General features: G+C 41.7%; 1 protein-coding gene across 3 annotated transcripts in view; it reads right to left on the minus strand.

Annotated features, from left to right (window-relative positions):
• PDE9A (phosphodiesterase 9A) overlaps positions 1 to 13,410 on the minus strand; it is a 90,915-nt gene that overhangs the window by 26,111 nt on the left and 51,394 nt on the right. For all 3 annotated transcript variants that reach the window (XM_048865477.2, XM_048865468.2, XM_048865485.2), the window contains 3 exons: positions 10,957 to 11,041; positions 2,756 to 2,837; positions 373 to 447 (listed from right to left, as the gene is read on the minus strand). In XM_048865477.2, the coding sequence (XP_048721434.1) occupies positions 373 to 447; positions 2,756 to 2,837; positions 10,957 to 11,041 (242 nt within the window). The remainder of the gene's footprint in view (positions 1 to 372; positions 448 to 2,755; positions 2,838 to 10,956; positions 11,042 to 13,410) is intronic.

Genomic DNA, 13,410 nt, shown 5'->3' on the forward strand with positions numbered 1-13,410 from the left:
AGGTAAAAAAACCCCCTTTTAAGCAGTGAAGGTGTAGCCTCAGTGTAGAGAAGGGCATGCAGGGGTTTGTTCGACGGAGGGAATGAGGCGCACCCCTACTTGTACGTGGGGTAAAGCACGATGAGCTCAGGCAGTGCAACTCCTTGCATGTTCATTTCTACACTTTGGGGTCAGCGCCCATGTGGTCTCATTGACTTCTGGTGGCCAGTCGATGAACAAAGGGTATTCCTGAGTGTAGGCCAGGTCTTTGTTCTGCATTGCCTTCGTTAGGCTTCCATTGTTAGATACTAAAGACGGCTTTCCTGACCATCTCAGTGCGGTCATGGGATAAGCCACAAGTACCAACAACTTGTTTACTCCTTGCCTCATTACCTCATTGGGCTCCCACAGCCAGACATCAAACGTTGGTTTCCGAAGTGCTTCTATGGTTTCTTGAGACAGTATGTACTGTAGACAAAAAGACAGAGTCTATTATTAACTACTACAGTACTGAGTTCCCCTCATGTCTTTGTGGGAGCTGCGTTCTGCCCTCATCAGAAGTTCTCCAGCATGCCATTAATTAATTTTCCAAAATTTAGTGCCTCAGCCGTGGCTGGGTAAAATGCATTGTCTCTTGTTGGTTTTAATCTTAAGTTCTTCATATTTTGGGGAATGAAATATTTAACTGCAGGTGATTTATATTGTTATTTTGAACAGTTGTTTTTCTCAAGGGTTCCCACATTTCAATCAGGTGCCAGGCAGCAAAGTTTATGCATGTGTTTATTGTGTACTCAGAGCTCCAAAACAAAATCCAAGTCAGCCTCCAGCAGGACTTAAAGTGTGCTGGGCTGGCACAGAACACAAACCCTGGAAATAACATTTCTAAAAGGCAAGCTGGGTCACCTAGGGTACACATTTTTAGTACCCCCAGGGGAAAAGCCCCTCTGATTGCTTGCTTTTCCTGCTTGCCCACATCCTGGGGAAGTGCAGCCAAGCAGAGCTGCTGCAGGAAACAGGTAAGGCTCTTTCTCCCTCCCCTCAGGAGCTGACACCGTTCTCACAGAAGGGGAAAGGGAGGAGGGAGTAGAAAGAGACCAGCAGCTCCGAGCTGGTGGTCGGGCTGGGGAGACAGGATTGATTTGGACTTTGTGGGCAGGAGATGGGCAGATGTGGAGAGGATGACAGACCTCTCCCCCCCCGCCACTTTTTTCACAGCACTTTAAGCATTGGCCCCCAGTGTTCTGGGTTGTTACTGTGTTGGTAACAATGGCTGGCAATTTGTAAAAAATTCTAGAGTGTCAGAAGATGTTGAAGGTATCTAACCACTATTGAACTGTGTTTTTGAGACAACATGATCAAAATATTCTTGGAATACGTAAATCTAGTATCTTAATTGGTCCACTTACCATAGTTGGCTATAATTAGTTTTGGTATACTATACTGAGAATATAAATGAAATGATCTGCACCACTCCATTGTTATTTAATTCAAGCAAGAATTACATTTGAGGATTAATTCTTCATCTCTGGAAGGAAGTAATCTTGCATTTGCATTATACTTTATTTGTAGTATAGAGTTTTGCTAGACAACTGTAAATTAGCAATACTGATGTATTCATTAATAACTGCATTGTAATTACCAAATCTTTTTCAAGTGAACTGCCACCTCCTAACATGCCTGAGGTCACACAAATCCAGTATTTAAAGCCATAACGAATGTCACACACAGAGCAAACAAAACCTAAACTTCTCCTAAAACCAAGCAATTAAAAGCCTTGGGTTCGAGGCAGAAAGGAACAACAGTTTACCACTGTGTTCAGTTAGTGCAACTCTCTACAGTAATAGTTAATCTCAGAAGCCAAGCATTCTAGCAGTGGGTAAAAGGTTAAGGTATAGTTTCCGTCTACATATCATGGAACAAAGGAATGTAGAGCAGTTTGAGAAAGCATGTGTTAGTAGTGTCAACAACACACATAAATTTAAGCAAAGCCAAAATGGAAATGACATTTTACAGCTCATTAAATCCATTTTCAAGAGACAGATGCCAGGACTACATAAATTACTTTAACTGAAAAATAATTCACTGAGAGGGAAAAAGGTAGAGGCGCCATTACAGAATAGGGAATAAAGTTATAGACTAAAATAAATCTTGTTCTGAGCCTGCAGACTAAGTATCATTAGATAAAACAGAACACGAAATGTTCGACAAATTTCAGGAATTCAGTAACATTTTCAGCTTTAATGAGATTCCAAATATTGAGGGTCGGATTTCAAACCCATTGAAATCAATGGGAGTCTTTCTCTTGGCTTCCAGGGTCTTTGGATTAGGCCCTTGATCTACACCAGTGGTTCCCAAAGTGGTGTTCCCGGACTCTGGGGGATTTTCTGTGGGTCACATGGGAGTCCCACCCTTAAGCCAGGGCCGGAACATGCTGAAACAGCATTCTGGTATTTTTGCTGCATGGAGGATGCCATTTTGTTCTCAAAATGACATCCTCAGCACAGTGTGACCTTTCGCACACAGTGCGTGACAGGTCACGCTGGCAGGGGTGTTCCCACACTGGTGGGGGTGTTCCAATAGTACAGGATATGAAAGGGGTCCCGGACAGTTAGTTAGTCAGATGCCAAAGGGTCCTTGATGGGAAAAAGTTTGAGAATCACTGATCTAAACAATTAAGCTATAGAGTGATGTGAAGTCATGCATTGTATTCCAGCTTCTCATAGGAAGGCATGCTCTTTTAATTAACATCCTGATAACAAAGTACATCTTTTGGTACCTTTGGATAGGATGGTACGTCCCTTCGGGGTGCCAACTTCTTGTTTTCATCTAAGAAGCTGTGCTTACAGGGACAGCTGGTCCTGCAAATGAAAAATTCAGCACTCAACATTGGGACAACAGCAGGTGCATTCTCTTGAGTAGCACTGAATATAATAAAATATCTTGGTATGTGGTCACATAGAGGGTATGTCTACACTGCATCTTAAGCCTGGGTACTAACTCAGGTTTGAGCCCAAGCCCCACTTCCATTCACACACAAATCAGTTTAACTCAGGTCAGCGAGCACTCAGGGACTGGATCTTAGGACCAGCTAGAGGGTGGCTCCGAGCCCAAGTTCTGCTGTGACTGAGGTCCAAGCCCTGTGATTTTGCAACGTGGATGAAGCTCAAGCTGCAGACACAAGTCAGAAGATCTGTGTGGTGCCATATGGATGTAAACCCAGGTTTACAACACAGTGCGGAAGCTGAAGTGTAGGTTTGGAAACACCAAACCCACAAGCCAAGGTCCCACAGACCTGGCTTTACAATGCAGTGTGGACATATCCTTAGAGTTACACTGCTTCCCAATCTCACCTAACAATCTCATTTTCTCTAATCATAAGAAAGAATCAGGGCCAAGTCATTCTTGCCTATGTATGAGGTAATATATAATTGAGGCCACCATAATAACCAAGAAACTCTCTGGAAACAAATGTAGGTGTATATGAAATTCATTCATACTCTTTAATTTAATCATCTTTAATAGAATCATAGACTTTAAGATCTTTAAGAAGGGACCATTATGATCGTCTAGTCTGACCTCCTGCACAACGCAGGCCACAGAATCTCATCCACCCACTCCTGTAACAAACCCCTGACCTATGTCTGAGCTATTGAAGTCCTCAAGTCATGGTTTAAAGACTTCAAGGTGCAGAGAATCCTCCAGCAAATGACCCGTGCCCCATGCTGCAGAGGAAGGCGAAAAACCTTTCAATTCAACCGATTCAATATCTTTATTATCTTTTGTGTAAAATAGTTCTGCTTGAGTTTAGCTTTCACTCCTAGATTCCTAATGTTTATATTATCCCTTTTTATTTTAAAAACACTCAATAGTAAAACAAAAAGCAAAAAACAAAGAAAACTAAAAAAAACCCAAATCCAAAAAACTAAAAAACCAAAAGCCAAAAAAATCAAAACAACCTATCAACTTTGTTTCTTCTTTTCATAATTTTGGAAATTTCTATTATGTCACAACGTTTCCTCTATTCCAGTGTGAATATCCCAATCCTCTAACTTCTTCCTTGTAACTTTGATGTTTGCTATCATCTCTGTTGCTGTATTTTGTATTCTTTGCAAAGCAATTTTGGCTTTTGGTTGATGGTGATCAGTACTGAATACCATCTAACAAGGGCTTTATGCATTAGCAGTATCACTGGTGAGGTCAGAGATTGTCCAAAACAGTCCTAAGAAATCAATCAGTTCATGAACATTAATAGTATTACTCTTTGTATTGTAGTAGCTCCTAGAGGTCCCAGCTGAGATTGGGACTCCATGGTGATGGCATTGTATGAACACTGAATAAGACAGTCCTTGCTCCAAAGAATTTACAATCTAAATACACAAGACGGACAAAGTACAGAAGAAAGGAACTATTATTCCAGTTTTACCGGCAGGGTGCTGAGGTGCAGAGAAACCAATGGCTAGATCCACAAAGGGGATTTAGGCTTAGCATTGCATCTCCTAACTTCAGGTGCTCTGCCTCCCACTTGAGCCCACAGCTCCGAGTCAGATGCTCAGGCTCCCTATACAATGCATGAGGACAGTTAGGTGCCCAGAAATGGGATCTACAAAAGCCAGCACATTGAATAGGGAGCGGCCTAAACTAGCCAATAGGAAATACCAAGGAGAGGGATTTGGCCTCAGCCCTACCCCTCTCAGGGACTTAGGCGCCTAACTCTGGCCCAGAGGTTGGTACCTATATCCATTTGGAATTCACAACTGTGATCCTGCTCCCACAGGTGCTGGCTTCCTCCAGGCCCCAGGGGTGCTCAGTGCTTGACAAAACCCTGGCTAGGATGATTTAGTTGGGGTTGGTCCTGCTTTGAACAGGGGATTAGACTAGATGACCTCCTGAGGTCTCTTCCAACCCTAATCTTCTATGATTTTATGATTCTATGGTAGGCCTGCTCCAAGGCTCCATCTGAGCACACCTACGGGGTTGGGCTCCACAGGCGAGATAGTGGGAAACACCTGGTTTGAAGATCCCATCAGAGTTTAAGTGTGAGTGACGTGTCAGAACTTCAGCAGCTGTGCACATGCCTGCTGCCAGATTTTTAGGCACCTCAGAAACTGAGGTACCTATAGGGTTAAGCAGTAGCTGAGTGCGGGTTTTGAGGATCTAAATTTTGGCCTTAAGCACCTGAAGTAGCAGTTAGGTACATAAATCCCTTTGTGGATCTAACCTTAAGTGACTTGCCCAAGGTCACAGAGAAAGCCTGTGGCAGAACGTGGAGCTGAACCCACATCTCTTGAGATGCAGTCCAATGCATTAACCACAAGAACGGCCTTCCTCATTATCAGAGCCTGCTATAGAAATGGGAACCTCTGGGCCGGATTCATCATTAGCCCACAGCTGATTTGTGCAGTTTGAGGGGGTACTAAACTCTGTAAACTCAGATTAACCAGTCAGTTTCTCCTGTCTAGTGTAGGGGGGATCCCCAGGTGGAGGACAGGCACATTAATGGCTCATAAGCCACACTCCTCCAAGCCCCTGTGCTAGGGGTATGATAGGAGAAAAGGTGGTGTGGTCCCGCCATCCCTGCACCTGGCTGAAAGTAGCTACTGGGGGCGGAGGGCAGAGCAGCATGGAGCAGCCTTCATGTTGCTGTAACTTGCACCAGTGCCAGGACATAATCAAGCACTTATGTATATGCATTACCTAAATTATACCCCACAAGAACCCTCATGTTATTAGCCTCTACAAGCTGCAGGTGCAAAAAATAGGGGCCTGCATTAACAATCTGACCCTTAATGTGTGGGTAAGGGGAAGGGAGCTTTGCTCCTCTTTTTTGAAGAAGCTGATGTGCTTCTATCTGTATGTGATGACACTCCAGGAGGGGCATTTTAAAAACATGTACGTTGAGCATTACTATTCTATTCTATACCATTAAAATATGACTTTGTCTATATACATTTTAATAAACTGTGTAGTGAATGAAATACTGTGGTACGAAGGCTGGATGAAGTGCAAAGAAAACCACTATGTTGCTCTTGGATGTCTTTTTTAGACCCCTCATGCCGTGGGGAGTGCTTGTTTGCTTAGCAACTCAAGGATGAAGCTCCTCTTGCACTGAGTCAACACTTCTTCATGTCACTGCTCCAGCTGAGCCATGGTTGCTAGGGAAACTGGTAGCTACTTGTAATTACTCAACAACTTCAGTGGGGGTCCTTCTTCAGGACAATGCCACACAAGGAGCAGACTTTCCTTGCCTTAGAAAACCAAAGCAATTCACTGGGATCTTTGATTATATTCTGGTCCAGCTCAGGTCCAGCTGCTGATGCAAGAGCCATCTGTTTAGGCTTCAGAGTAACAGCCGTGTTAGTCTGTATTCGCAAAAAGAAAAGGAGTACTTGTGGCACCTTAGAGACTAACCAATTTATTTGAGCATGAGCTTTCGTGAGCTACAGCTCACTTCATCAGATGCATACCGTGGAAACTGTATGCATCCGATGAAGTGAGCTGTAGCTCACGAAAGCTCATGCTCAAATAAATTGGTTAGTCTCTAAGGTGCCACAAGTACTCCTTTTCTGTTTAGGCTGATGACTACAGTGGGTGGCTTATTATGCACGCTTTTAGGTCATTCGGCTTGGACCTCAGTCTTCCTTCTAAAAATAAGAATGAGTAAGCTGATACTTTTCTTTTATTTTGATGATGTGGGAGAGGGAGTATGTGTGTTTGTGGGATTCCTTGCTTCCTTCCATACGTTTAATGGAGAATCTGAGATGTAAGTGGTCTCAATTAAAGTAAAAGCAATTAATTAATACAAATAATTAATTTTGCACTTTTACAGTGTTTTTCTCCTGAAGATGTCAAAGTGGTCAACTCCACTCATCAAGTCTCGTAATACTCATGTAAGTTAAGTAAGTATTATGGTAGGAAGGATGATCTTGTGATTAAAGTATATGATGGAGAATCAGGAGACCTGGATTCTAATCCTGGCCCTGCCACTGGGGGTATGTCTACACTGCAAAGAAAAACCCGTGGCTGTCCCGTGCCAGCCAATTTCGGCTTTCAGGGCTCAGGCTGTGGGGCTGTTTCATTGCTGCAGAGGCTTCCAGGCTCGGGCTGTGGTCTGGCTCTAGAACCCTGAGAGGTGGGAGGGTCCTAGATCCCGGGCTCCAGCCAGAGCCCGGCAGTCAATACAGCAATGAACCAGCACTGCAGCCCTAGCCCTGCATGGACCAGCCACGGTTTTTTCTTTGCTGTGTAGACATACCCAGATTTACTACATGATCCCGTCAGATTGTCTCTCAACCTCGTCTTCCTCATCTGTAAAATGGGGAAACAGTGTAGTGAATTGGCTAGGAGCCCATGCTTTTGAAGCAGAGGGCTTCAAGGTTAAATGTAACTGTGATTTGACAGTAACTAGGTAATTAAAGCTGCTCCCTACACCTCGCTGGGAATAAAGGGAGAGAAAAGAATCAACTGGGGTTAGCCCAAGATCGGCCAAAAAGAACTCAAGAAGAGCAACAGTCGCTGACTATAGTTACCACTACCTCTGAACAGTGGCCCCTGCTGGCACAGGTCCCTCTGACCTTAGGGGAACCAGGGTGCCTTGACCAACCACCATCAATCAACAGTAAATGAAAAAAACCAATTTTATTTTATTTTTTTCACCTTTCATACTCTTTAACACATTGATTTCAATGGCATCACATCAACATAAAACTAGAATTTTGCCATGGTGAGGCAGGCCCCAAGTTTCTATCTTTTTCTACTGCAAAGATGCAGATGTTACAGATCTGCAGCCTTGTAGAACAACCGCAACAGCAAAGATGGGATCTCACTTCTCCAGTGCACCACTGACTTAGAGGAGGTGTGAACTCAACATTCTAATTGCATGCATTTAAATCATCACATTATTAAGAACAGGCAAGTTCATTCTTTCTTTTAAAGCCTACTTACTTAAATGCAAAAAACCTGTGTTAAATCAGCATTATGACTGCCCAGTTAAAACCACAAAAATACAACATTTCGGTCCCACAGCAATGTTAACTTGACTACATTGAATGTATGTAGTATTTTCTATTTCTGATTTTCTGGTTAAATGGACAGCTTACTCTATTGCTGCTCATATTACAAAATACAGACCACAAAACAACAGGATGTGCAGCACAAACGAGTCAAGACTGAGGTTAGAACAATAAGTTTTGCATTTCCTAATTTTGGTGTGATATTCACTGTGCAACCTTAATGTAGCATTAACGTAATTTTTTGTTCTGTCTCTCTCTGCATGCCTGCATGCACACACTCACATACTCCACAAAAAGTCAGGAATCAAACCGCCTCTCCTGCTCCCCCCCCCCGTATGCAAATTGAATCTAACATATATTAGAACACAATTTTTTTTTCATAGATTCATAGATATTTAGGTCAGAAGGGACCATTATGATCATCTAGTCTGACCTCCTGCACAACGCAGGCCACAGAATTTCACCCACCACTCCTGCAAAAAACCTCACACCTATATCTGTGCTACTGAAGTCCTCAAATCATAGTTTAAAGACTTCAAGGACAGAGAATCCTCCAGCAAGTGACCCGTGCCCCATGCTATAGAGGAAGGCGAAAAACCTCTAGGGCCTCTTCCAATCTGCCCTGGAGGAAAATTCCTTCCCGACCCCAAATATGGTGATCACCTAAACCCTGAGCATATAGGCAAGATTCATCAGCCAGATACTACAGAAAATTCTTTCCTGGGTAACTCGGATCCCACCCCATCTAATATCCCATCACAGGCCATTGGGCCTATTTACCATGAATATTTAATTACCAAAAGCATGTTATCCCATCATACCATCTCCTCCATAAACTCATCGAGTTTAATCTTAAAGCCAGATAGATCTTTTGCCCCCACTGCCCCCCTTGGAAGGCTATTTCAAAACTTCACTCCTCTGATGGTTAGAAACCTTCGTCTAATTTCTAGTCTAAATTTCCTAGTGGCCAGTTTATATCCATTTGTTCTTGTGTCCACATTGGTACTGAGCTTAAATAATTCCTCTCCCTCTCCAGTATTCATTCCTCTGATACATTTATAGATAGCAATCATATCTCCCCTCAACCTTCTTTTAGTTAGGCTAAACAAGCCAAGCTCCTTGAGTCTCCTTTCATAAGACAAGTTTTCCATTCCTCGGATCATCCTAGTAGCCCTTCTCTGTACCTGTTCCAGTTTGAATTCATCCTTCTTAAACATGGGACACCAGAAAGGCACACAGTATTCCAGATGAGGTCTCACCAGTGCCTTGTATAACGGTACTAAAACCTCCTTATCCCTACTGGAAATACCTCTCCTGATGCATCCCAAGACCGCATTAGCTTTTTTCACGGTCACATTACATTGGCAGCTCATAGTCATCATATGATCAGCCAATACTCCAAGGTCCTTTTCCTCTCCGTTACTTCTAATTGATGCGTCCCTAGCTTATAACTAAAATTGTTATTAATCCCTAAATGCATGACCTTACACTTCTCACTATTAAATTTCATCCTATTACTATTACTCCAGTTTACAAGGTCATCCAGATCCTCCTGTAGGATATCCCTGTCCTTCTCTAAATTGGCAATACCTCCCAGCTTTGTATCATCCGCAAACTTTATTAGCACACTCCCACTTTTTGTGCCAAGGTCAGTAATAAAAAGATTAAATAAGACTGGTCCCAAAACTGATCCTTGAGGAACTCCACTGGTAACCTCCCTCCAGCCTGACAGTTCACCTTTCGGTAGGACCCATTGTAGTCTCCCCTTTAACCAATTCCTTATCCACCTTTCAATTTTCCTATTGATCCTATTGATTTTGCTGCCAAATTCATTCCTAGCCATGATAATGAAATTCCCTCAGATGCCTTAACAAGTGCCTATGTAGTCAGCAGGGCAAATTTGTGTCTGTCACGCTGCTTGCTGTAAATCTGGAGCAGTTCCATTGAGGTTAATGTGTTACTCCAGATTTACACCAGAATGACAGAGCAGAATTTGGCTCTAAGACGGTATCTAATACAAATGTGTTTTTTGAACTCTTGCATCACATTCATCTGGATAATCATAAAATTATAAAACCAAATTATTATATTTGAACAAATCTCCCATCTACTTCAGTGAAAGATTTGTCTGCTTAAGGACCAAAAAGTGTGACCCAAAATATAGAACAAAAGTGAAAGGCTTTCAAGACAACACACACAGTTAACTTCGCTTAGGAGACGCCCTTTTTAGCAAGAGTCTGAATTGCCTGGTGTATTTCTCCTTAATAACCGTACCAGCAGTGTTAATAATCTCTTAGTTACCGATATGTTTATCTTAATGATGTATTTTGGAGACCTAAAGGTCCAACACTCCAGCTGATGCAGTGTATCACAACAAGATACAATTCCCTCTGCTGTTTTTTTAATTACAGCAAGTCTAAACTTGGTAATAGCTGATCGGTAGGGTGACTCCTTGAATTTAGAATGAAATCCCTCATTGCTAGTTGAAACTGGAAGTCAATTCTGCAGAAGTGTGAGATCATAATTAGAAGAACTGTTATGTATTTATGTGATATTTTCCCAACTTCCATTTTAAATCTTAGTGGAGCTAATTAGAACACTAGCCTCTTACAAAATAAATGTTTTCTTTGACAGAAGTTTCTCTCTCTGCATAAAACTTGGTGCAAAATTCCTATGACTGGATGGCTGAACACAGAAAAAACAAGACATTAATCTCTGTCTGCAAGAAGATTTTTCTTTCAGTCATCTGGAACAAGCTTTTTTAACGACTGAATTTCCATAAATTCTTAAATGAAACCACAGTCTTTGCAAATGAAGCCAATGCCCTGCACAGCACTGAGCTGCTGATTTGCTTCTGTGTTTAAAAAACCAGAATGACTAAATTCAATGGAATTACTTCACCAGAGTTTGAATACAGAAATCCAGCTGGATTTTTCTTTTCCCCAGTGGCAACTAAAGCAGAACTTACCTGGTGCTTCTTGCTGCCATTTCCTCCCTCATCTTTTTAATGTCACTCTTGCATTTCTCGATCTCTACTACTTTCAGTCCTTCCACTGTCAACAAAGCAAAACAACAGGGGTGTTACCATGGAGAAACATGAAGGATCTTATTTCATTAATTGTGCAGAATTTCAAAAGGGTTGTAACAGTGGGGTTATCCAGTGAGTCAACAGGTTCTTACATGCTGCACCAGTTCCCATACCTGCAGGAGTTACTGACACCATGTAGCTTTAAAATCCTTAGGAATTTTCTGTTGCCAATTTTTGAAATTACCTCGTGTTTTAATTCACAAAATGGCTATAGCATCTAATCTTTTCAGAGCAGTTAGCAACAGTCTACTGCTCTGTTACCTTTTTCACCCCCTCTTCCTTAGAACACTAATCAAAGGAATTAGTTGGCAAAGAACTGCTCCAGTAATGTGATAAGATTGTGACTGTACAGTCTGGCAAAAGTGTCCTGCTAGAATTCAAATTCTTCATTAAGATAAAAGGTTTTAATTTAAAAAGTTCCCCCAGGAGCAATAAGAGACTTTGAGAGGCATGCCTGAATACAGAGAAACCAAAAATAGACATTTTAAAAATGTCTTGGTGCTTAGAAATCATTTTATTTCAGTTAATTACCTAAAATATGTCATGATTCCTTGCGGATAAATTGTTGTGCAATCCAGGGTCATTGTTGCATACAGAACAGGAAATACTATCCTCTCATCTCTATGTATTATAAGTGCCACAAGGCAGAGAGTCTGTGTTTATGTTGCAGCTCGTTTCATTCCCTGCAGCCTTGAGAGCCTCACACAGGTCCAATGCGTGGATCTCCCTCCCTTCTCACTCTCAGGCTACCAACATACTCAAGGACATAATACCAAACCATTTATTAAGCGCATATCATTCACAGTGTGATCATGCCACAGCTCATTTGTTTACTGTACTCACTGCTTACGTAGACAAGCTGATGTGCAGGAAACTCAAGGGAACTTTTAACTGTTGGATCAGTATTCATTCACTCTCTCTTAAAATAGTCATCATCCTACCCACCCATAGCATAACATACAAGTGATGAAAAATTGCTTGGGACGGACATAACTCTGTAGATAGCGGAGAACTCAGATTTCATCTAATTGCTAGTATCAACAGTTACTGCTTTTGGGTATGGGAAGGGGAAAAACACAAGGGATACACAAGCTCAATCCAGATTATTACATATGAGAAGAGGAAAAGGAGAGGGTTCTGAAAATAATTCATGTTTGACGAAAGGGACTTGGAAAGCACATTTCCATCGGAACATTTTGTACTTAATATTTTTAGGAGTAACCCTTAAGATGATTAGAGCTGAAAGGGACGAGAGAAAAAAGGTTTATTTATTCAGTGTTTGTTTGGTGTGCTTTTGACAGCACTTGGTGTATGCTCAATTTTACTGCTTTGTTGGTAGTCAGTTGCACTTCCTGTCTCATACACTGGTACGATGACCTCTATGATGCATGACCAGAAAGAGTTAAGCATCCGGCAGGATAAATTACTCAAATTCAACCCTTAACAACATAAGGGGAGATAATGTTTGTGGTTTTGTGTTTTTACATATATATTGGTAGACGTCAACAATGTAATCAAACAGTCCCTGTCTATGTGTATTCTTTTAATTCAGAGATCAAAAGGACATCTTAACATTTAAATGAACTGTAAACATACGATATCGCTGTATTCATCTTTCTTTGCAATGTATAGCAACCCATCTGCGAATGGCGGAAAAACAGGAAATCGCCTTATGTTAATCTGCGTGGATAATTACCGGGGATGCTTAGGAACTGGGTCCACTTCAAAGTCCACATGAGTGCCTACTGTTCGCCTAAGGATTCCGAGCTGTTAAAAGAAGTCCTGAAACTATATGAAGATATTTGGGTCCCAATCCGTTTTATTTCAGATCTGCTTGAGGCTTCATGCAGGAGAAGCCTAACCCCATAAGGACTGAGATCCCAGTTCTGACTGGACAGCCCTGAATATAAACTGGATTATAACCTGTGAACTACTTCTGAAAGAAACTCTTTGCAACTACAAAGCTCACCATCTCTGCTATGAATCTGAATCTCAAGAATTGTACTCATGTCTGTATGTATACTGATCTTTTAACCAATACTCTCTCTCTTTTCTTTTTAAATAAATTTTAGTTTAATTAATAAGAATTGGCTGTAAGCGTGTATCTGGGTAAGATCTGGAATATTCATTAATTTGGGAGGTCATGTGTCCGATCCTTTGGGATTGGTAGAACGTTTTTATATGATGAATAAGATTTTCAGTAATCCTCATCATATTTGACTTGGGTATCTGGGTGGAGGCCTGAGGCTGGGTTACTATAAGGGAACTGTGTTGTCGGCTTCTGGGCAACCAGTGAGGTACTATAGAAGCTGTTTTGTGTTGGCTCGGTAAAGT

The sequence above is a fragment of the Caretta caretta genome, chromosome 1 (genome assembly GCF_965140235.1).
Source record: "Caretta caretta isolate rCarCar2 chromosome 1, rCarCar1.hap1, whole genome shotgun sequence".
NCBI classification, from domain to species: domain Eukaryota; kingdom Metazoa; phylum Chordata; order Testudines; family Cheloniidae; genus Caretta; species Caretta caretta.